At 38.1% G+C, this 26,781-nt stretch overlaps 1 protein-coding gene across 2 annotated transcripts in view; it reads left to right on the forward strand.

Moving 5' to 3' along the window:
* The first annotated feature begins 2,340 nt into the window (after nucleotides 1–2,340).
* The window catches only part of LOC121876065 (sulfhydryl oxidase 2-like), a 77,361-nt gene continuing 52,920 nt past the window's right edge, over nucleotides 2,341–26,781 (forward strand). Inside the window, exons 1-4 of one of the 2 annotated variants that reach the window (XM_042380967.1) lie at nucleotides 2,341–2,612; nucleotides 13,894–14,018; nucleotides 15,061–15,191; nucleotides 23,635–23,764. In XM_042380967.1, the coding sequence (XP_042236901.1) occupies nucleotides 2,375–2,612; nucleotides 13,894–14,018; nucleotides 15,061–15,191; nucleotides 23,635–23,764 (624 nt within the window). In that variant the 5' untranslated portion in view covers nucleotides 2,341–2,374. The remainder of the gene's footprint in view (nucleotides 2,613–13,893; nucleotides 14,019–15,060; nucleotides 15,192–23,634; nucleotides 23,765–26,781) is intronic. The other variant, XM_042380968.1, reaches the window with a different exon arrangement.

Here is a 26,781-nt window from a genome sequence, read left to right on the forward strand (position 1 = left end):
TCTTCTTTGGCCCTCTCTATCTCAGCCCTGTTCACAAGTAGCACTGGCAAGGGCCGGATTCAGGAGTGGGCAAAGTGGGCAGCTGCCAAGGGGCCTCCACAATCTGGGGGACTCCACAATCTGGGGACCTCCACATGTGCGGTAGTAGCTATATTAGGGCTGGTCGACTTGAAACCACATGAATGACTCCAGTCATGTCTCACTTTTGTGTGTGTGTGTGTTGGGAATTTGTACACTATCAATAAATATACAGTTAATCAAAAATTTCTCAATGTTCTAATTTCCTCAATATAACTGCATAGTGCTTCAAAATTATCCAAAGAAGTGTTCAAATTTCAAAATTTTCCCGGGGGGCTTACAGCGCCCCCCGGAACTCCCAGATGTTTAGGCTCACTTCATTCGCCACCCCACCCTCTTGGGTAGGTATAATGAGGGGGACCTCCACATAGAGGCTGCCCATGGGCCTCCACAGGTCTAAATCCGGCACTGGCACTGGCCATTACTGACAATCCCGGGAGCTAAGCCTGCCGTAACCTTTCTCTAGTGAGGTCAGTAAATATAAGAATTTAATTGTATATAATCTACATAACGCTCTAATTTAACCATGATAGTAGTCTGGTGGGAATAAATTATACGAGTCAGATGAGTTATGTATGGTGGTCATTAAAGTTAATAAGGCCACATTGGTAGTCACAGGTGTGTGCTAATTCAGCTAACAGTTTCTTTACTTTTGGCAAATATCATGTTTATGTTTATATAACTCCATACAGTTTATATTTGGAAAATGATACCACAAGTTATATATTAATAATCTTTAAAATTTGAACTTTATACAAATATCCTCGATAATATCAAAAGGGGGGTCCAAGAAGTTCACCCAGCCATGTGTGCACTTGATATTAGGAGATATTCTGAGGTCAATAGTAATTACTTTTTACTATACAAAAACGCCTGTATACAATACTGCTTTAAAGAAAAAGTATTAGAATTTTCTGATGAAAAAGGGGGGTCCGGACCCCCTGAAGAGGATAGTAGCGAAACAACACAAAACAGAGCACACAACAGGTATGAAGGAAGGTGACAAACATTCGGCTAATTGTTAGAAAAAACTCGGATATTTTTACAAAGCAATTTTGCTAGCAGCTTCTTAGACTGTGTACCTGTCTCCCGAGAGTCCTAGGAGACCCGAAACAATAATCTACAGTATATACATTGGCCGTTGCTCTGCAAACAAACGCTCAACTCTGTGAAAACTAGACTAAAATTAAACTTATAGCCGTATGCATACGGGCAGCTCTTCGATACTCTGAACAGAAAACTGGTTACACTTGTGGTAATCGGAATGTTGCAACGTGGCGAAATGATAAACATAAATATCTGTATAGTACCTTGACAATACTGAACATAAAAGCAGAACAAGTTTTGATTGTTTCTTGTTGCAACTCAACTGTTCTTATTTATAAATCGTATGCGGGATGCGAATAATAAAAAATACTGTATAATGCTGCATATCCACTGATGAAGTTTTCGTCTCTTTTTTCCCTTATCTACGTGTCAACCTTGGGGGGAACATGACGTGGAGGCAGAGCCAAGGCGCGCTTAACAATGCACAGATTATTGTTATACGGCATAGCGTTGATGAAAAATTATTTAGCCCAGTATATAATCTTTCATATGTTTTGTCCTATAAACTGGTTGAAAATTAGGTGCACAATAAAATATATGTTTAAGTTCACAAATATTAGTAAGTTAATAACACAGATAATATCGACCACCTGTCCTGGTATCGTATGGACTTGCCAAGTTACCTCAAGTTGAATGTATCAAAAATGAATTTTATGCTTTTATATCAGCAGATGGAATTGTCTTTCTACAAATGTAATTCATATTCGTCATTCATCATTGTGAAAATATTTGTTTAAGCTAGCAAGTGACGAAGAGGATACAGTAAAGATATCGTAGTACTGTAATTCCCTCAACACAACTACAGTAGGAGATATTACTTTTGTTCCCTTTAACGTTGACGTTAGAAAGTTTTTTATGTTATTACTGCGCTTTAATAACCAAGGTCTGTAAGCGCGTAACAAGGTTAATAATTATACTTGTCCATCAACAATTAAAAATTATGAAATAAACAACTCTCTCCGTTACCCCTTTTGTATTTTAGACAAAGGCAGGTAAATATCAATAGCTTTGCCCATTTGCATGATTCAATAACTTCAGAAATAATTTACACGTATATAAGGAGACGTAAGAAATTGCTTGTAAATAAAAAAAGAAACTTAGAAATGAACTCAACATTTCATTGTTTACATTATGATAGAGCTTCACAGTCACGCACACACTGTCACAGGTTCAGTTGTCAACGAGCAGGATGGGGGAGAGACGGCCGGTGTTCGTCCTCCTCGGTCTCTATTTTTCTTCGTGTTTCCACTACAGTGCGGCATCTCTCTACGATAGCAATGACGACTTAGTTATATTAGACCATAGTAATTTCTCATCCGCAATTTACGGGACACAGAACGCTTGGGTTGTAGAGTTTTATAACACTTGGTGTGGGCACTGCATTCAGTTCGCCCCCAAATGGAAATTATTTGGAACGGATTTGAAAGGTATGTTGCATATGTTGCCTTGTACTGTAGTGCTATCTCACACTTGACCGTCTTGTGGTAATAGAGAAGTTTGATAGATTATTGTAAAGATAAAATAAGAGATGGAAGAAATTAATGGCACCTAAATAGACACGTATTTATTTGTTAATCGAGATTGATATTTATATAGTTGGGCTCTCCTAGGTTGAATTTATTTACTTTGCCATTGATTGAATTTATTTGTTAGATATTTATACAGATAAAATTTTGGTTAATTTTCAGTTTCAGCTCCCCCCAACTAACGTGGGGGTACTGTTTGACCATAAATTTTTGTTTTCCCAGAGGCATTTCTGATGAACCAATTTGACTTTCATTTCCGTCGCAAATGAGTGGTTACTGAGATATCACCCCCCCCCCCTCCCTCCAACAAAATTGCTTTAACTGAGTTGGGCTTAAACTGCAATGATACCAAACTTTTAGTTTCTGTCATCTCTGTATTAATAGATATCTAACCTAACCTAGCCACAGAACCCAGGAACTACATCTAACCTCACTGGGGGAGGGCTTTGCCCCCCAGACCCCTCCTTTCTGAGTGGGAGCTTTGCCCTAGATGATCGAAACTAAAATACCCTAAATAGTGTATATATACTGTATAAACACTTACTGAAGATAATACACAAAGTATTGCCAGTTACATTTTGTCCAGTTACGGACCTTTATTTACTTCCATTGCTAATACAATACGACTGGTGACTGTCAGCGATTCGGTAATTATGGAGGATGTTTTTAGACACAGTTTTGCACAGAATTACTTTCACCTCTATTCACATTCTTGGGCAAATGCTTAGTTTTTGAGAAGTAGGCGAGTTAAGATAGCATCTTGCAGTTTATTCATCAGCTGTGATGCAACAAATGTAAAGTAAACAATGTACCAAGCGGGCGTTAATGTCTAACTAATCTATTAACATTCTTTTCATCAGTTTTCGAATCGGTGGACGAGGGGCACAATTATGATGTGGTATATGTCGACTTTAGCAAAGCCTTCGACAGAGTCCCCCACGAAAGACTAATTAGAAAGGTAGAAGCACATGGCATCAAAGGTAACATCCTTAAATGGATTAGGTCATGGTTACAGGACAGGAAACAGCGAGTGAGCCTTAACGACACTAAATCCCATTGGAGCAACGTCATAAGTGGAGTTCCCCAAGGCTCAGTACTTGGGCCATTATTATTTATTATATACATAAACGACATAGATATCGACATAGACAGCAACATAAGTAAATTTGCTGATGACACTAAAATAGGACGTTTTATTAAATCTGACGAGGACTCCGCAAAACTACAGGAAGATCTAAACAAATTTTTCGATGGTCTGAAAAATGGCAGATGAAATTCAACGTGGACAAATGTAAAGTACTCAGTATAGGAGATGTAAACAGGGAAACCAGTTACCAGATGAACAACGATGCCATTGAGAAATCCGACTGCGAGAGAGATTTAGGAGTAATGATAAGTAGGAACCTTAAGCCAAGTAAACAATGTGTTTTTGCTCGTAACAAGGCTAATAAAGTACTTGGGTTCATACAAAAAAATTTTAAACTAAGCGAGGTCATCCTAAAACTGTATCTTATGAAGACCACACCTGGATTACGCAGTTCAGTTCTGGTCACCGTATTACAGAATGGATATAGAATCCTTGGAAAGAATTCAGAGGAGAATGACAAGACTAATCCCGGGCATTAGGAGTATAGAGACATGTTAAAGCATCTTAATTTGCACTCCCTCGAGAGACGTAGAGCGAGGGGCGACATGATAGAGGTGTATAAATGGAAGTCAGGGCTAAACAAAGGGGACATTACAAAGGTACTCAAACTATCCAACCAGGAGTGAACTCGTAACAATGGTTTTAAATTAAATAAATTTAGATTTAGGCGCGAAATAGGTAAACACTGGTTTGGAAACAGAGTAGTGGATGAATGGAACAAGTTACCAAATATCATCATTTACTCGAATACGCTGGATAGCTTCAAACATAGGTTGGATGCTTATATGAGCAATAGGGGTTGGGTGTAAATGGGACTGCCCAGTATGGGCCAACAGGCCCGCTGCAGTTTCCTCCATTCCTATGTTCTTGCCGTGGTCGTCATCGGTTTGTTAATTATAAGGATGTGTTTAGACAGTTTTGTACATTGATTACTTTCAGCTCTATTCATTTTCTTATGTAAATGCTTAGTGTCTAGATAAAGGGGAGTTAATAAATAGGTTAGGTTCGATTACGTTAGTGCATGATTTAAACCATTTTTCTATTTTTTCCAACATAATACAGTATCCCCTAATAAAGTCAGTGAAAATTGGGTATTTTAAACCCATTTTCAATGGAAAACAGCAGATGGTAATTATCCAAATAATTATCATTTCCACTGTTTGTTCTGATTGATCGAGGCAGATAATGGTGATCCTAGATTACAAACCTAGCCAAATCTAACCATGTTTTCAAGTGATCAAATTCAATAATCTAGTAACGGTTATTACTAGAAAATTTTTTGGGAGATGTTATATGCATATGATACAAAATAAGAAAATAGAAAGGACAATGCACAGAACTTAGCAGAACCTGACGTAACCTAACTTCCTACCAGACCCACTGAGAGCATTTTTCTTAAAGTGGCATAGTGTAGTTTTACATATGCGGACGTAAGAGCACTGTACAAGTGTTTGTTACACTGAAGAAATAATTCTTGTTCTTTGTAAGTTATTTGCCATAGTTTCATATTTTGAACATTTGTATGTCCCCTAACTACTGTAGTCCATTACTTTTACTTTTTACTGTTATCTTGCCAATCTCTTTGGCACCTTATTCTGCTCTTACTCCACCTTAGACGATTCCAACTCTATCCCTCCTACTCCACCTACTGAACCAATGCACTTTCCTATAATCTCCACACGTAGGATTGCTGGTGTTATCCAGGTTGGATGTGAGTAAGGCGCATGGACCGGATGAAATACCCCCTCGTGTTATGAAGGAGTGCTGAAGTTCTGGCCCCTTTGCTTGCACGCCTCTTTTGCCTTTGCCTCAAAAGCCAAACTTTTCCTTCTTCTTGGAAGCATGCCTCGATTTAGCCCATCCCGAAGAAGGGTGGGTGACCATTGTAATCTCTAACTATTGCCCCATTACCCTAACTTCATCCCTCTCTAAGATTTACAAACCCATCTTCAACTCTCGTTTTCTCCGTCACCTTGAGCGCCATTCTCTTTTGTCGGCTCACCAGTATAGCTAGCTTTTGCCAGGCGAGATTTACTGGTGATCTACTCTCCTACTGCACCCATCTTTGGTCATCCTCTCTTAGGGATTATGGGGAAACTTTCGACATAGCCCTCGACATCTCCAAAGCATTTGACAGGGTATGGCACAAGTCTTTGCATTCTAAACTTTCCTCTTATGGTTTCTCTCCCCATTTTGTTCTCTAATTTCTTGCTTCCTTGAAAACCAATCCATGGTAGTTTTTATCGAAGGATCGATCTCTCGCTCTTTCTCTACCAATAGTGGTGTCCCACAGGGTTCTGTTCTTTCACCTACTTTCTTCCTTCTTTTTATCAATGATTTATTTCACACTACGACTAATTCTATCCATTCTTACGCTTATGATTCTACTCTTTTATCTTCTTCACATTTTCCTCTTCCCCCAAATTCTCAAACTACAGTAGATCTGTTTCTAGAGCTGATATCATCACACTATCAATGCAGATCTGTGCAGCATATCCGAATGGGGAGGTAGAAACTTGGTTGAATTCAATATTAATAAAATGCAGTATTTGCTAATTACACTTTCCAAATTAGGTGATCTCCCACCAATCACATTTCAGGACCTAATCATTCTGCCAAATTCTAAATTAGATATGCTGGGCCTCGCCATTTCCTCTAATATGTCATGGAAGCCACACATCCTCAATATTGCTAAAGCTGTCTCCCGAAAGTTGGGAATGCTGCACAGATGCCGTAGCTGCTTCACTCCTGAGCAGGTGCTTCAAATATACAAGGGATTCATTCGTCCTAACTTGGAGTCCTGCTCTCATATCTGGGGTGGCACTTCCTCTGTCCAGCTGTTAGATAGGTTGGAATCAAAGGCATTTCGTCTTATTGACTCTCCTCCTTTAGTTGATGATCTTTCTTCCCTTTCTTTTTGCCACAATGTTGCTTCACTGTCTTTATTTTACAGGTACTTTAACTGGCAATGTTCGATGGATTTGGCATCCTGTGTACCGCCGGCAAGGCCGTGGGCTCGTAACACCCGTCTTGCCCGCGGTGCCTACCGTTTCTCTGTGGCCTTCGGTCACACTAGCATAATCCGTTATAGTACAGTACATCCTTCTTTCCTCACACAGTTCAAACTGTAGAATGCTCTGCCTTCTTCTGTGTTTCCATACTCATACAATCTGTCTCACTTCAAAACGCTGGTTTTCCGGCATCTTCGTGGTGAAGATTAGTATAATATTTTTCTTTTCTATTTTTAATTTCTCTTTACTCTAATTCTTTCACCCCTTAGGCCCCATTGTGGGTCAATGACCTGTGCCCGAGTGGGTTATTCCCCGTAAGAAGAAAAGAAAAAGTTAGCTGCTTGGTTGGTTGGTCATGTCTCGCACTACGAAAAAGTTTGCCCTCACAGGTTTCTGGACTTGTGATTTTTTCAACCTTGAGCTGTGATCCCTTGTGGGGCAGGTGTCCGCCAGCTCCGTGTATGGACAATCGACTGAGTAGTGCCCTCTGAGATGTTTATAAACTTCAGTTAGGTCACCCCTTACTCATCTATAGTATAAACTAGGTTATAACATCTCCAGAAATTTTGGTGCATTTACTATTTTTTTCTGGTAAAAACCATCTCCTCCACCCTTATACCCCAATTATTGAATTTGATCACTTGCAAACATGGTTAGATTAGGCTAGGTTTTGCAAATGATCAAATTCAGTAATCTAGGATCAGTATCATTTGCCTCGATCAATCGGAACAGACAGTGGAAGTAAGTAAAGGCCCGTGACTGGACAAAATGCAACTGGCTATACTTTGTGTGTTATCTTGAAGTAAATGTTTATACTGTGCATAGAAAAGGTTCAAAAGTCATATGCGAGAAAAAGTAAAAAAAATGGGATTTGCGCAAGCCATTTAAAAAAAGTGCAGTCTATTCAGTTGGAAACAAAAGACAACTAAGCCAATGTTTATGGTAATAAAACCCCAATAAAAGCCTACTTTGCTTTTTTTTTTTGGTGTTTACAAATACAGTACTGGAATCACAATTTTATAGTTAAAGAGAAGATGAGAACAATCGGCGCCACAAATAGCAGCGTAAAATTTACAGTCAACAATTTATTTCATATACGAAGCACGAAGAGACATGAAATTACTGTACTGGCATATCACATCCAACCACACTTCTGGAAAATTCAATGAACTCTATAAACTACTTTGGATGATAACGATCTTCTCCTCTTACCAGTCTAGGGTCATCATCATCAACCAATTACAATGAATGTTGGACAAATTGTGGAAGTAAAGTTCTGTTAGTAGACAAATAATCACTTATAAAGTACAGTCTGCCCTTAACATACGCGGGGGTTAGGTAACAGATACCTGTGAATGTTAAAAATCCGTGTACTATTGCTGTCCCCACCCTAAAAAAATCCTGGCCCCCCATGTCCTTATTTACCGTATATACCTGTGTGTAGTTCGAGTTTTTAAGACCAAATTATTTGGCAAAAAATTGGGGGTCGACCTCTAAACGGGTAATAGTTTCGTTAGGTTGAAAAACATTTACCCGGTACCAGTAACTACCAGTAAACAATGGAAACGATGCACCAACGCACCACCAGCTGTGAGTGTCGGTACAGTTGCCAGGGCAGATCTCTTGCGTCATCATAGCAAGCCCAAAGTAGCCAAATGCATGGTATGGTATGCACAGGACGATGTAAAACATAATGTATTCATTTTTTAAAGTTTATTTCTAGATACTGTACATAAATTTTTGTTCATTACATTTGAAACATCAATCTTTGTTAATTAAATTTGAAACAAAAGAAAACTACGATACCGTATTTTCATTAAAATATTACATCACAAGTATATTTTACCTTAACTGTGACTGAATGAATATATTCTCAGAAATAAATATGGAAATGTAATATTTTGGCTGAAATGACGTACATATTACAGCGGAAAGTGGGATAAAATCATGACGAAAACAATGACTTTCGCTTTCTTTCGTTGTTCAAAAGATTTTACCGTAATCGCTTTTCGAATGGTTTTCAGTTAAAAAACTGTTGTACTGTATTACAATAATATTCTATCATTAGCCTCATACTCCCACAACTGAAAACCATTCGAAAAGCGATTACGGTAACATCTTTTGAACGAAAGAAAGCGAAAGTCATTGCTTTCGTCACAATTTTATCCCACTTCCCACTGTAATACGTACGTCATTTCAGCAAAAATATTACATTTACATATTCTCAGAAATTAATAGTAGTTTTGTTGAAACGTAATGTACAGTATTTAATATTAAAATGCAAAAAGAGCTATAAAAATAGTTAATACTGTACAACCGTAATGTACTGGCTGGCATCTCCACTCGTCCTTGCTCCCGCCTCCAGCGTCACCACTCCTCCCCACTCTATCCCTCTGCCTCTTCCACATCGTCACTACTGTTGTATTACAATAATATTCTATCCTAATTCACTTGAATAAATACTACGATACCATATTTTTGAATATTTTCATTAAAATCCATCAAAATCATTTTCCTTGTCATCGTCTTCAGCACCAAACAGCTCCTCCCAGTCTTCTCCTTGAACAGGGCGAGAGGGTACGTGTTTTTCGAATCGTTTTCAGTTAAAAAACTGTTACATCACAGGTATATTTTACCTAAACTGCGCCTGAATGAATATATTCTCAGAAATAAATAGTAGTTTTGCTGAAACGTGCTGTATTTCAATGTAAAATAGGATAAAATACATGACGAAAACAAAAGACTTTACCTAACCTTCCGATGTTCAAGAGATGTTACTCGTTTTTTTAATAGTTTTCTGTTAAAATACTGTTATATTACAATGATATTCGATTCATACTGTGCTTGATATACTACATTCACGGAAATGTAATATTTTTGCTGAAATGACGTACATTTTACAGTGTACAGTGGGATAAAATTGTGACGAAAACAATGATTTTCGCTTTCTTTCGTTCAAAAGATGTTACCGTAATCGCTTTTCGAATGGTTTTCAGTTAAAAAACTGTTGCATCACAAGTGAATTAGGATAGAATATTATTGTAATATAACAGTTTTTAACTGAAAACCATTTGAAAAGCGATTACGGTAACATTTTTTGAACGAAAGAAAGCGAAAGTCATTGTTTTCGTCACAATTTTATCCCACTTTCCACTGTAATATGTATGTCATTTCAGCAAAAATATTACATTTCCATATTCTCAGAAATGAATAGTAGTTTTGCTGAAACGTAATGTATTTCAATGTAAATTAGGATAAACTACATGAAAACAAAAGACTTTACCTAACCTTCCGATGTTCAAGATATGTTACTCGTTTTTTTAATAGTTTTTGGTTAAAATACTGTTATATTAGTGATATTCTATTCATACTGTGCTTGATATAATACATTCACGGAAATGTAATATTTTTGCAACTACAATGCTGATGTCAACACAAGCGTGGTTACAGCGAGTCTGACTGAGTGAGGGAGCGCGAGGTGGGGTGACGACGCGCTATGCGTGAGTGTGTGAGGTAGCGGGAGCGGGCAGTGTGCAGTGTTCGGTGCCGTGCGCGATTTGAATGTACTTCAATTACTTCAATGTACAGAATATTCCTCCGGCGGGGCAATCCGCGTATTTGCTAATCCGTGAATGCTAAACCCGCGTATGTGAAGGGCCGACTGTACAGTACAGTATTAGTACTCGGTAATGCCTGTAATTGTTGCCAGTGTGGTCCTTGTGACAAATTTTAAAATGATGTCAGAAATAAGGTGAAAGAAGTTATAGATTACAACAGGACTAGAAGTTAAAAGTTGGTTTTAACACATTTTAATTTTGATCATTTAGTGTACTGTATGCTGTAATATTGTGGATACTTAGCCCACAGGCTGCATGACCATATTATTAGGCCACTAGGGTAGGTTGGATAAAGAGTTAGCCACCAAACATTTCACGATGGTAACTAATGCAAAATTTTCTTTCAGATCTTTTAGGTGGGTCTGACTAGTTTGTGACATTTGATCCCCACCATTTACTGGTACAGTACATTATTCTGATTGAATTCTGGGATAGTGCTCCGGTAACAGATGTACTGTGCCACTACCAGAAAGTGTTTCTGTTAGTTCCTTGTAGTTATCTCATGCCAATGCTATAGTGAAACCTGGTTGCTGAATGAGACCACCTGGGTTTGCAATATGTCTAGCACATATTTCCATGGCAATGCTAGTTTCAGTTTCATTCACAATATGGTAGCCTACAGTGTCCAATTTAATTTAGAATTTCTATCATTTTCTGGGATCCTGTCATGCTCTTCATGGTAAGTCCCATAGTTGGAGGTTTCCCTGATTTGATTTTCCCTTTGCTTACAGCATTGATTACTGTACAGTACATCATGACAGACTAAATGAACATGTCTGGAGATCCTTTCATTATCTATATCAGCAGTTATTCCAAATTAAAAGCTCTGAAAATAGTTACTAGATCATTTGGGACTTCTCCTTGACCTGTACTTATTACTGGAGTTATGTTTGCTGTTAAATTGTCTGGCAGATTTTTCTGTGAGCATTCCATTTCTTTAAGATGAGATCTTAGATGATAAGCTACATCTATAATTGTATTCCTATCACACTGTGCCCTTCTGGAAGCTGTTTCTTGGCTTATCTTACTGAGCTGATGATAAGTCCTATTTTGTTAACTTGTACTGTATGTCTTAACTGCTCAGGAAATTCCTTCAGTATATTATTTTTGAAAGATATCTTTCAAAAATAATATACTGAAGGAGCATAAGATGAGTTAAGTATTTCGTATGTAGTAATGTTAGTTTTTCTACTCTTTCATTTTCAATGAGCTTGTTAATTACACTCTGTATTTCTTCAGTAACTTGAATACTGCATCATGAGAACTGAACTTAGGGCCTCTCTTTTTGCCAAGAACTTCAGGTTTGTGAAGCTAGAAGGTCTACACGAATGATGGTACCTGTAGCTATTTCACTTTTTTGGCCTTCATGTCAGTGCCATTAATTTTAGCAAGCATCTTTCCATCATCTAACAGTACAGCAGCATCTTCTGATAGTGGTTTTGACTGCATCAGTTACTCAGCTTCCAAGGTACTCTTGCTTGCCTTTTCCCATTAATTTTGAAAAATTCCTGCAGAATAAGCAGACAATTGGGAATATTCCAGATGTGCTAGTGCCTGGTCTACTAATGTCAGATCTTGGTATATGCTGTTGCTTCTCACTTAGATGCCCTTTGTCTTCCGTGATACCCATAGCAGCCACAGCTGTGAAGTCCTTATAGCAACTTGTGTGGCCTCTCATTGATTCATTGTAGATAGAACAAAATTTTTCTGTAAAATATTTGGATGCCCTGATTTTGCTCCATTTAGTCTCATCAAATGGTTTTGGGATCTTTCCTACATCATGTTTCTGGCTGTGGTGAATAATATCTGAGAGATGGTGCTTGTGGTCTTTTGCGATGCTCAAGATGACTGATTTGCTCATAGATAATCTTTATACCTTTACAACAATGTCAATACCCAGCAAGCTAGATGCGCCCATAATAACCACATCTGTAGCCCACATACCACTTATCATTTTGCTGTTTCTGTTAAGATAGTTAGTGGTATCTTGAGACAGGTACTGTACTTCCTTTATATTTCCCACTGATATCACCACCAGACATGGGGTGGAAGCTGGATTCAACTTCTGGAAAGCAAGTTTTTTTGCTTGGCATCAGCTTCAAAACTCTCTAAAGGCTTCAGTTTCAAAACCAGGGGCACGACACCGGCTTTAGCTTTGAAGCCAAGGGTCTGGCTTTGGATATTCTTTTTTACACAGATAGGCTGACCTTATTGTAACGTCATAGCTGAGATAATACAGTAAACCCTCGATAACTCGGCACATATGGGGCTCTGGCCTTGCCGAGTTATCCCAAATTCTGACTTATCGAGGCACTTCCCCCTCCTACAAAAGTGCAACAAGTCATGCAAGTCATCGAAATTGGGAGGATGAGCTGGAGCATTGTCAAGGAACAGAAGAATTTTGAAGTTAGTTTCTCCTTGGCACAGTATTCCAAGTCTCAGTAGGGTGACTCAAGAATAAGTTATAGGTACATGTTTTATGGGCTATTAAGTGCAATATGAATCATCTGATTTTATTTTAAACTAACATGTATGACTATGGTCATTACAACATCGACTGAAGGAATGAAATTTCACGAAATGATCTAAATAATCCCGCAACTTTGTTTGTAGAAATTCTTGAGACAATTTTCTATTCCAACATGTCAAAAATCTGACTCGCTGTGGAGGGGGACAAACACCCAAACCACTGGACCTCATCGTAAATAACAAGGAGGGTATGGTGGCCAATTTGAAACAACTGTTACTTGGTTTATGATAAAAGCAGGCCAAGGCTCAAATATGAGGGTGATTCAATAAGTAACAAGACAAATGAATATAGCTGCAGAAATAATGATTTACTGTATTATTAATGATTGCATACAGTACCTATTTTTCCACATAATTTCCCTCTACAGCTATGCACCTGTCCCACCATTTTATGAGTTTTCTTATTCCTGTGGTGAGAAATTCTTTCGGCTAACTCCGTAACCAATTTCAGATTTCATTCTTCACTTCTTCATTATTTGAAAAATGCATTCCACGTAAAGCTGTTTTGAGCAGACCAAACATGTGGTAGTCTGATGGTGCGAGATATGGACTGTATGTGGGGTGCGTCGGTTTCCCAAAATTTTCTGCTCAGTGTTCTGGTGCAATGTGGGTTTTGAAACTTTGACAGGTTATCCGACATGATCTTCGTCCACAATGCTTGTTCAACCATTCTTGAATTGTTCAACCCACTTGTTAATGTTCACTTTACTGATCCAATTGCTTCCATGTTGAAGTAAGATTTTGTGATGAATTTTACTTGGTTTTATCCCTTTCTTCCATGTCTTTGTTTTTATTATTGTAACATAAGATTACATTCCTATAACTCCTGTATGAAGTGTCTTTTAAGCCTTTTAATGATTTTGTTAAACTGATTTCAGATTGGGAACACACAATAAAAGTGGGCGTTCTTGATTGTGCCGAAAATGAAAACATACCACTTTGTCGAGAACATGAGATTATGGGATACCCAACCATCAGGCTATTTGCTGCACGCACCAGCAAGGTATGGCTGATCATTGAAATAGGTTTGTTTACTGTACAGTATTTTATTCTAAATTGTAGATTTACTGTACAGTATTTTTATTCACTTTTGAAGTTAAATTTAATACTGAATGCTGTTTATCTCTTTAAGAAGTAGAATTAATAACTGGATATCTTAGTTATCCAAAATGAAAGATGAGTGTCATTGCTTGTGATGTCTTATTGAAAATCATTTACTAGTTTTCACAAGTGTAAGTTCAAAAATTGGTTTACTGATTGATTTGTTGACAGTTTGAAACATACTCAAGAGTCAAGACTTTAATTTATTCCCAAGTTTATGTATATACGGAGCACAGTATCTTCATAATACACTAAATAACACAGACAGTGAACCCTCTCAATAAGAACATAAGAATGGAGGAAACTGCAGTGAGCCTATTGACCCATACTGGGCAGTCCCTTTTACACCCAACCCCTATCACTCATATATCCGTCTAACTTTTATCTGAAGCTATCAAGTGTGTTCGAGTTAATGATGAAGTTTGGTAACTTGTTCCACTCATCCACTACTTATTTCCAAATCAGTGTTTACCTATCACGCGCCTAAATCCAAATTTGCCTAGTTTAAAACCATTGCTATGAGTTCGTTCCTGGTTGGATAATGGACTTTTCAGTGCCAGATTAGCCTAATACAATAATGGATGTCTTTTTGTATTTTATTAGTAGCACTCTTGGGAGAAGGAGCAAAAATATGGTTCTTGTTTGGGATTTATATTTATTTTTGTCTTGACTTACTAAGCATTACCCAGTTGCTTGCGCCTGAGGTAAACACGAGATGAGTAGCCTTGTATCTGTTAAAGGATTGGGTTCTTGTGAGGTCCTATTAGCAGTTTTGGAAAATTGCATTTCATCCCCCCTCCCTATTTGTCAGAAATTGTGATGGTTTACTGTATTAATTTAGGAAAAAAATTTGGATTTTGTGCTTGTTACGTTTACTGTCATTTTAAGCCTAATTTCAGAAACTTTCAAACTTTTTATTGTAATTACTGTATTTCATATCTTAGGGAGATGTGGGTACAGATTTGCAGCGATCTTATACTGTGGAAGATATGAGCAATTCAGTCATTGACTTACTGGCAGAGAAGCAAAGAGCCAGTAATGGATCTTCCTCATGGGTGAATCTGCAACCTTACCGGTAAATAATGAGTGTGTTTAGTATATATATATATATATATATATATATATATATATATATATATATATATATATATATATATATATATATATATATATATATATATATATATATATATATATATATATATACACACACACACACACACATATATACACACACACAGTGAACCCTCACTTTACGCGGTTAATTGAAGCCACGGCGGCCCGCGTAAAGTGAGCAACATAACATATGGGATTAATTGAAATAGAGACCGGACCGACCCCCAAACTCCACTTTTTCAGACACAATACCTACGTTGTAGTAAAAATAACTTCTTAATTTTATGATGGTATGCACACACAATTAATAATTAAGAGAAATATCAATAATATTAGGTTTTTTAACACTTACATTCGTAGAAAAGATGGCTGGGCACACGGGGATGGAGGGTTGGTTCCAAGGCAGAGGGCAGATTATTGGCCCCCACCTGTATCAATTGTATCACTATCCACCACAGAGGCTTGCAGGGCCTCTTTGTCAAACCCCTCAAAGCCCATATAAGTCCATATCCTCACTATCACTATCACTGACTTGGGCCGGCTGTGGTGGGTGGCGGGTGAAGAACTCGGTAATGTTTTGATGACTGGGCGACCTTGTGCGCACCCTGCTCGCGCCGCTCTCCGCGTAAAAGGGTACACACACTGCGGAAAGTGAGCATTCCGGTTTCGGCAGGGTACCGCGTAAAGTGAAACCGCGTAAAGCGGGGGTTTACTGTGTGTGTGTATATGTGTGTATATATGTGTGTGTATATATATATATATATATATATATATATATATATATATATATATATATATATATATATATATATATATATATATATATATATATATATATATATATATATATATATATATATATATATATATATATATATATATATATATATATATATATATATATATATATATATATATATATATATATATATATATATATACAGTTAAACCTCACTTTACGCGGTCCCACATTCCGCGTTTCCACGTTTACGCGGTGCCTTGCCAGAACCTAACGTGCTCACATTACGCGGTACGTGAACCCCATTACGCGGAGAGTGTCCGGCGCGACGCTATTTTTAGATTCGCCCCACCCGCCTGCCTGCCTGTGCTCCTCGCCTCTCCCTCCTCCTCCCTCCGCTTGGGCAAGCCACGCGGTAAGGTTGCGCAGTGTGTGTCTTTGTTGCGTTATCGCTGACGTCATATGACGTATCGGACTGTGATTGGCCATGCATCCCTACCCCCTTCTGCTGCTAGCTGTAATTGGCTTAAAGTATTATGACGTGTCCACCCGGGGGAGGGAGGGAGGGAGGAAAGACCATCCTTGACCTAGCCGCGCCAGTTTCATCCCTCCACGCCAGACCGTGTAAACGTGCATCCAGTGTTCTCTAAAATTGCTGCCGCCGGACCACCACCCCCAGAGAGAAACCTTTCCTTACCTGGACCCAGCGGCACTAAGCCAAAGAAGACACGACGTTCCTTAAGCTACGAGGTGAAGTATACCATCATCCAAGAGTTGGAGAAAGGAACAAGGCAGATTGATTTGGCGCGCCAGCATGGTGTGAATGAATCTACGATTCGAACAATAAAGAAGGTTGCAGCCAAGATAAAGGAGCACATGAAGTTCACAAAGTCTACAGGTGCTTCTATGATCAAGTATTTTCACAACCAGGTGCCTTCTCAACACAGAAAAATTACTTGTGAGGTACTTGGTGCGTCAGGCGCGACGGAACATGGCGGCCGACACGCGCTCTGTTAAGGACTACGCACGTGAACTGTACATTGCAGTGGCACGAAAGATGGGAACTACAGAGCCCAAACCCTTTAATGCTTCCTCTGGGTGGTTACAGAGGTTTAAGATCCGGAACAAGATCACCAATATAAACATTGGTGGTGAAGAAGCGAGTGCTGACCGTGCTGCTGCTACGGAATTTCCTCCGTTTTTACGTGAGATTATGGAGGAAGGACAGTACAGTGACGACCAGGTGTTTAACATGGACGAATCTCGTCTTTTCTGGAAAAAGCTACCTTCCAAGTCCTTCGTTGTAAAGAATGCCAGCAATATTCGGGGCCAGGAGATGCAGAAGGAACGCATCACCGTCCTGTTTACCACCAATGCCTCTGGTACCTGTAAGCTCAAGTTATCGGTGATCCACACAGCACGCAAGCCGCACGCCTACAAAACCATGGACATGACCAAGCTAAATGTCCACTGGCTGACCGCACGTAAGGCGTGGATGTTCTCTACTCTGTCCCTCTCCTGGTTTGATGACTGTTTTGTTCCCGATGTAAAGAAATTCTGTGAGCGACAGAATGTGCCATTCAATATTTTGTTGCTGCTGGACAACGCACCAGGACACTCGCCCCTACTGTTAGATCGTCACCCCAACGTAAAAGTGGTCTTCCTTCCTCCCAACACTACGTCTATATTACAGCCCATGGACCAAGAGTTAATCTGTAATGTAAAAGCTGCAAAAAAATTCAAACTCCTGAACGACTACACCAACACCAGGGAAGAGTTGCGTAACCTGAGTGACACCACCACCGATAGCAAGAGCGAAGAAGATGAGGATCAACAGTTGGCACAGCAAAAAATACTGTTCAAACAATTCTGGAGAGTATTTAACATCAAGAAAGCTGTGGACTTCTTGGTGGAGTCATGGGATCAGCTGTCTATTGCTACAATTCGTCACGCATGGAGACATGTGTTGCATGGAATACCAGGTGAGAGGAGGAGTCAATCTGTGACTGGTGAGGTTCAGAATGTTGCAGTAGCAGTGGACCTTGCCAGAGAAGCTGCGCAGACTGTTACAGTTCCAGGCTTCTCCGAGACCACCAACGACGACATCCTGGAGGTGATCAGAGATCCTGCAGTGACTGCCGACGAGATGTTGGAAGAAGATCACGTCAGTGAAGAGGAGGAAGAAGGTGTGTCATTCTCCGAAGAACACAGTTTAACTCATAGTGATATTAAGGGTGCCATGGAGTGTGCAGAGAAAATGAAGTCCTTCCTTTCCCGCTACAATGACGATGACCGCTATGAAGTCTTCCATACCCGGCTAGTGCAGGCTATGGAGCCGTACATCACGGTGTATCAAGACAACATAAACACCAGCCGTCAAAAAAGCATAACCGAGTTCTTCGCCCACAGCCAGCCCAAGCCAGTGATAGTGACAGTGAAGATGACTTTGAGGGATTTGTCAGGGAAGCCCTGATAACTGTAAGTGACAGTGATGGTGATTCACCTAGTAATGGTGATTCACCTGAGGGCCAGTAATCTGCCCTCTGCCTCGGAACCAGCCTCCATCCCCGTATGCCGACCCATCTCTTCTACTAACGTAAGTGTTCCACATAACTTTTAGTTTTCCTAACCTAACTTTTATTTTTCCTATGTTAACCTTTATTTTTCCTAACCTAACCTCTTCTATCTTACTTGTTTTTTCATACCATCATAAAGTTAAGATAAAATTTTTACTACAACAAAGTTGTGTGTCGTCAAAAAGTGGAGTTTGGGGGTCGGCCTGGACTCTATTTCAATTAATCCCATATGTTATGTTATTCACTTTATGCGTTGACTATATATATATATATATATATATATATATATATATATATATATATATATATATATATATATATATATATATATATATATATATATATATATATATATATATATATATATATATATATATAGTGACACTTCGGTTAACGAGTTACCTTCCATAGGATTCTTAATTTCGGTTAACGAGCAATCCCTGGATTAACGAGTTTTTTACAAGCCGACCTCAACATGTTTTCGCTTGCATTTGGCCGTCCACTAGCTGTAGTATTAGTCCACCAGCTGTAGTATTAGTCCACCAATACAGTAATCGGTTCTAGGGCTTAAATTCCTTACTATTTTAGTAAATATCAAGAAGTTTATACTATTCAATAATTTTAAAAGTTTTATATTAAATTTTTTAGTCACTTTAACAATTATTGAACATTATTGAAGTATAGGAAGCTAGTTTATTGCCCGCCATGCAGCCTGTCAACACACCATACAGGCGTTAGTCTGTGTGTCTTTTCAGTGGAGGTAACATCTTGCTTGAGACTCTTCAAATAAATGCTTTTTCTGTGTTTCCCAAATTATTGGTCAATTTGAAATTTATTTTACATATTGACAATATATAATGCAGTGCAGTGTTGATTTAAAGAAAATAATCTTGAATTACACCAAGTGAACTAATATTTTATGGGTGAAATGGTGCCATGGGGTGACTTCTCTTCCACCCCAATGCCTTCTCTTCTCCCTTCTCCTTCACCCCAATTCTAATTCCCATCATCATCATTATCATCATCATCCAGGAGCCTTCTACATACACGCCTCAAAGTAATTGTACTTTACTACCTTTTTTGTTGATATTAGGCAATTTTTGGTGAGCTGGAACCAATTACCCAAAACCCATTGAAACAATGGTTTCGTTTAACGAGTAACCTTCTAGAACGAATTGTGCTCGTTAACCGAGGGACCACTATATATATATATCTATAGTCCAAAAATCCGAACTGCTTGGGCATTGGGTCTTTTCTGATTTTCCGGATTCTCAGGCAGTACTTTTAAAATTCAAATTTAAGGAGAAATAAAGAAGAGATGAACAGGTACATTTTGATAGTTTATTCATTAGCAAATATAGCATGCTTCTAAAATTTTATTCTTTGCCTTTTTTATATCATAAATTGTAGACTTTCCAATGTCGTATTTTTCCATTAGAACAGTATTGCTCACACCACGTTCTAGTTTCTTAATTACTTCAAGTTTGTCACTCAATTTCAACGTGTTCTTCTTTCTCTTCACACGACGAAGTTTATCTACTTTAGGAGCAATTATTATGGGCTTGTACAGTACTCTGTAAATGGAAAGAGTAGGACTCAAAATTACATACGTTGTCACAGTTTGATTGCTCGTTTTAAAGTGGCAACCGCGTGGTCGCTTGTTGTCGCTGTGTAGCTGTGGTGCTCACGCATGCACACATACACACAAAAGCCAACTAAAAAAAAAAAGGTTTGAGTTTTCGAAAAGTCCGGATTTTCGGGTGGTCCGAATTTTTGGACTTTTACTGTATGTATATATATATATATATATATATATATATATATATATATATATATATATATATATATATATATATATATATATATATATATATATATATATATATATATATATATATATATATATATATATTATATATATATATATATATATATATATATATATATATATATATATATATATATATATATATATATATATATATATATATATATATATATATATATATATATATATATATATATATATATATATATATACAGTCGACCCTCGTTAAAATGGACTAATAGGGGGAAGGGTGTCCGTTTTAGCCGATTATCCGAATTAACCGATTTAGGGGTTAATATTGCATAATATTGCATTATTCAGCTATGTGTATGTTTATTTGAGTGCCTCGTCATTAGAGTCCGTTTTCTCTCATTTCAGGACGCCTGAGTCCTCCGTTTTCTCTTAATCTTGGAGTGCACTACACCATTCTTCGTTATTCCTTAGTAATGACACAGAATTTGATATTGTAACTGGGGTTGCAATTGTTGAGGCAACTTAGGTATGTCTGATTACAGTTGGAATATTCAAGATCCATTGTGAGTGATGTTTAAAGCTTCAACTGTCTATGGTTGGTAAAACTTGTCAAGTCTGTCAGTCTGAGTGGCATGTGTGAGGCCTTGTGTTTGAACAACCGCTAAATATATAAATATATAATATTATGGTAATTATCATAAACACACACAGGCATGACTAGGTTTATTACAAAGTGATGAAAATTATACGATCAATACTGTACAGTGGGTAGTCCACAAAACATGTAGCCATGTCTCTTTATTTGAGTGCCCCGTCATAGGAGTCCGTTTTCTCTCACTTCACAACACCTGAGTCGTCCGTTTTCTCTTAATCTTAGAGTGCAGTGCACCAGAGACTTCGTTATTCATTAGTAGTGACACAGAATTTGAAATTGCAACTCCAATTGCAACTGGGGCAATCCCAGAACCAGAAATTTGATACTGACAGTTCAGATTTCGTACGATTTATCTGAAATCCGGATTAAAGGGGTCCGAATTAACGAGGGTCAACTGTATATATATATATATATATATATATATATATATATATATATATATATATATATATATATATATATATATATATATATATATATATATATATATATATATATATATATATATATATATATACATATATATATACTGTATATACAGTCAACCCTCACTTTACGCGGTCCCATATTCCGCGTTTCCACGTTTACACGGTGCCCTGCCAGAACCCAGGATGCTCACCTTCCGCGGTGGGTGTACCCCTTTACGCGGGTGAAGTATAATTTTTTTATTTAGCTCATAAAATTCATACAAATTATCTGGCCAGAATATAATTTACATTGCTGGAATTCTTACAATTTGATGATCATTTTGAATATAACATCATAGATTTTGCATTAGACATACAAATTTTAGATATAATGTTTACTCTGAGTAAATATGTTATCTTTTGTGCAAAATATATAACATTTATATTCAAAATATTCCTGGTCTTATAAGGAATCCAGCAATGTCAATTATATTATCCTAACTTTAGTCTGATTTATTATTTATTACTAAAAAGGTAAACAGTCTGGTATTCCCACACATTCATCTGGTAGGGAGGGTTGGTGGGGGGTGGGAGGGAGGAAGGGACCGGCGACCGACCACCTGGCACGACCGACCACCTGGCACGTGTGATGAATATCTTTTTTTTATTAACTGAAGATATTTGTTTTAGCTCATAAATTTCATACAAATTACCCGTCCAGAATATAATTTACATTGCTGGAATTCTTACAATTTGATGATCATTTTGAATATAAACATCATATATTTTGCATTAGACATACAAATTTTAGATATAATGTTTACTCTGAGTAAATATGTTATCTTTTGTGCAAAATATATGACATTTATATTCAAAATATTCCTGGTTTTACAAGGAATCCACCAATGTCAATTATATTATCCTAACTTTAATCTGAGGTATTATTTAATACTAAATGTTAAAATCTAGTTTTTTCACCCAACCTTTCTCTTGAAGGGAGGGTTGGTGGGGGAGGGTTGGGACGGACCGACCATCTGGCCGGTTGGAAGAGGGGGGAAGGCAAGGTGGGGACTTTGATTGACAGATAGTGTCTTGAAGAATATTTTTTTTTTTTATTAACTGAAGATATTTGTTTTAGCTCATAAAATTCATACAAATTACCCGGCCAGAATATAATTTCTATTGCTGGAATTCTTACAATTTGATGATCATTTTGAATATAAACATCATAGATTTTGCATTAGACATACAAATTTTAGATATAATGTTTACTCTGAGTAAATATGTTATCTTTTGTGCAAAATATATGACATTTATATTCAAAATATTCCTGGTCTTACAAGGAATCCAACAATTTCAATTATATTATGCTAACTTTAGTTTGAGGTATTATTTATTACTATACCTTGTTTTCCCCCCAAAATTTCTGAGAGGGAAGAGCCAGGGAGTGTAGTGTGAGAAGAGTGGGAGGGAGTTGAGTCCATTATTTGAATGGACATTAACTTGGCGACTGTATTTCTCTATTTCTCTTAAGTATTAATTGTGTGCATGTACCATCATAAAATTAAGATGTTATTTTTACTACAACATAGTTATGTGTCTTCAAAAAGTGGAGTTTGGGGGTCGGGCTGGTTTCTATTGGAATTTATCCCATATGTTCTGTTGTTCACTTAACGCGGATTTCACTTAACGCGGGACCCTCTGGGTTCTATTGACCGCGTTAAGTGGGGTACAAGTGTGTGTGTATATATATATATATATATATATATATATATATATATATATATATATTGTGATGATGGGGACTCTTAAATATAGTGTATGTACAGCACTTAGGAAAATAGAATGCTGTAGGTATAGTATTGTATTAAGAATCACATTCAAGCATGTTGAGAGTAACTGTATACAGTATGTTGTGTTGAAGTTCATTGTAGGGAAGTTTTTTTTGGTGGGTGTTTTGGAGTTGCATTCAGTTTTATATTTTTCAAAATTCATTTGTATACAATATCTTAACACCAAGTACCTCAACATTTAAGGCCACACTATTTGAGTGTCCTAAATTTCTGCCCTTTAAGAATTCACTACAGTACAGGTAATACCCTTGAAGATTTAAAGGTTAGGGGATTATCTACATTTTTATAGCATCTTTGTCCTTTTCAGAATTTCCTAATGTATTTCCATATTGTTTGCTTTCATAGATTACAACATTCATTTATCTTGTCAGAGGTTCATCATCTGATGTGTGGACGGAAGTACGGGAGTATGGAGCTGTGGAACACGCTGTGATTATTGTTGATGTAGCTCAGTCTTATGCTGCACGATCCACCATTCTTGATCTTGGACGATACTCCAATGTGAGAAAATATATAATTTATATTCTCTGATGTGATTATGTTGATATCCAAAGTATTGTGGTCATTGTAATGTTCATCAAATATGCACATGTGTATAACCTCACCACTAAGCTTATGTAAATTTTCCTGCTATTATCCCCTCCTGCATGTTAGTATGAAAGATACATTAATATAATCTATAAATTAATATTTTTGTTCAATATATTCCTACCAGGTGTTAAGGTAAATGTTGATCTATATGCTATTCGGTAAACCAATTAATTTATTCGTCCTAGATACACGTGTTCAGCTCCACCGCTTAGTTTATATAAGGGATTCTTATTAGTATCCCTCCCAGCACTTTTTTATTAATATATTGTACAGATTAGGACTTCTCTAGTCTGTACACCTTTGTGACCAACCATTTTGTCAACATGTGAGGTTTTGAACTAAAGAGTGACATACCCCGGTAATGCTGATACTATGGACCTTGGGACCATGAACACAAAAATCGGTTGTGTACAATAATAAGCACAAATTGTCATGTACTGTACATAAAAGTTACCATTAAGCTGAAGTACAAGTTTAGAGGTAAATTACAGCAGTGTAAATATGAAAATTACTCCATGTTACCATCGTCCAAGGAACTGGTAGCTACATACAGTCTGCGCGGATTGTTAGATCGTGTGCTGAAAAAATATGCATATTTACGATTATGTTATACAGTACAGTATAAATAAAGTCAAGTAACACTTGCCACTTCAATTAATAGTTTGTAGTGTTTCCTCTGCGCTTCAGACAGTCTTTTAGCCTTCGAGGAACACTGTCAGCAAGGTTTTGCAAGAGGTTAGGTGGCAAGTTAGCCCAGGTCTCCTTGATGGCTGCCTCTAGCTTCGGGATTGATGATGTGTCAGCGTCACGCAAACGACGCTTAACAGTGGACCACAAATTTTCTATTGGGTTAAGATCTGGGCTACTGCCAGGCCAGGCATTAAAGAAAGGTACCCCACAGTCTTTGAGCCACTGTATGACACTTTTAGCAGTGTGGCATGGGGCACCGTCCTGCATGAAAGGCTTGCCTTAGCTTTATCAAATGATTCAGGTAAGAAATCACTGAGCAGTTCAAGATAGTTGTACTGATTCATCATCTGGTTCTTAGGGAGGATTACTAGTTCACCAACACCATAATACGTAAAGGAAGCCCAAACCATAAGCGAGGCAGGGTGCTTAATAGTCTTTACAGTGTACTGTGGGAGCTGTGCGTCTGAGTGGGGCGAGCTGTACACCCTCCCACCACTACTCCCAGTCACAGAAAACGTAGCCTCGTCGGACCACAATACACTTCTCCATGTCTCTAAATCCCACACTTCATATTTCTTACAAAATTTCACTCTATTTTCCTTCTGTCTCTTCGTCAACAGAGGTTTACGGCAGGCACGAAAGCTCTTAAATCCCAGGTCATCGTGCAGGGCTTGTTGAACACAACGTAACGAGACGTGACTCAAAAGACGAGGGTTTCTCTCTCACTTCGCGTGCTGTGAGTGAGGGATTGGACCGAACTTGTCGAGAAATAACCTTAAGTGTCCGTGGAGACAATAATTTAGGCCTACCAGACTTAGGTAATGGAGATGGTAACATGTCCTCTCCAAGCTCACGGAAACGCTTGACAAGATTTTGAACAACACGCAACCCCACACCAGTCCGAGCCGAAATTTCTCTCAGTACATGGTTTGCTTTGTACAATGCAATCACTGCTGCAATGTCGTCTCTTGTAGTAACCCTCCTGGACATCTCTGATGGCCACTATGTCGGGTTAATGCACCTTAAACTAGACAAAACACGGCCACATGGCGCGGGAACCCACACAATTAATCTTCCCCTCACAGTTGCCAGAGGCGCACCGACTACAAGTCGTGACGTGTGCTCAGTTGCCAAATGTCACCACTTGCCAGCAAACCAAGCGTTTTGACATCTCGCATCCCAGGACAGCCTTCACAACATATAATCTTATTTTTGCGAGAACTTAGTTCGTCGGCCCTATCGCGATTTAATATTCCACACAGACTGTATAATATACGGTACAGTTTTTAAGCAGTTGTAGGCATTGCAAAGGACTTGTGTATTCAGCAGATAAGAACATGGCTGAGGGAAGATGTGGCCTACTTGTGTAGCACATGCCTTATTGGTTTGGTAGGAGAGAGCCAAAGCAGTTTCAGTATGATCCGATAACTCGTGGCTATTTCATAGGGAACCCCCAAAAAATTAAGTCACAACATAGCCAGGTGTATTGCAAGTGACCATGAAGGCCTCAGGCACTGTATAAGAAAAAACAAAACACCAATGATAAGTATAATGTACACACCGCCAACGATACTGAATGACAATCATGGAGCTATGGGATGATGGACAGATGCGATCAAACAGGACTGTAGTGCACGGGTTGGTTTTGCGGTGGCGCTTGAATAGATATTGCGGTGGCTGACAAGTGTAGCAAGTGATGTGTTCCCTTTGGTGGTGCTTGGGGTTAAATATTGTTTCCTTATAAAATGTCACTGACATGACATAGGAAAATATAATTTGTATTGCTGGAATCCTTGCAAGACAGCGATTAATTTGAGTATATTTAAAACCCATACAGTCTCTCCTCGACTTACGACACATTAGACTTACAACAACCTGGACATACGACCGCCATGGTCGTATAAAATATTTTTCACATTACGTATTTTCGAGTCCCGACGTTAGGTCGTAATGTGATGCCGTATGACAGCATGGGCTGAGCCGCCTCGTGGTGTACAGCATCCACGCCGTAGCCCGCTCAGTTGGTGTTTGGCCGTCGTTGTTGTTGTTAGTGATCGCGCTGTGTACTGACAAAATTTTTGTTTGTAATTCCCTTTAAAATGGCTGGCAAGCGTAAAAGTGAGAGTTCTCGTGTTGCCGAGAAGAAAATGAGATATTCAGTTACTTTTGAGATGAAAATGAAAATAATAATGCAATATGAAAATGGAAAAACGATAGCAACCATTTCTCGTGACCTT

This window comes from Homarus americanus, unplaced genomic scaffold (assembly GCF_018991925.1).
Source record: "Homarus americanus isolate GMGI-L3 unplaced genomic scaffold, GMGI_Hamer_2.0 scaffold34921, whole genome shotgun sequence".
NCBI classification, from domain to species: Eukaryota; Metazoa; Arthropoda; class Malacostraca; order Decapoda; family Nephropidae; genus Homarus; species Homarus americanus.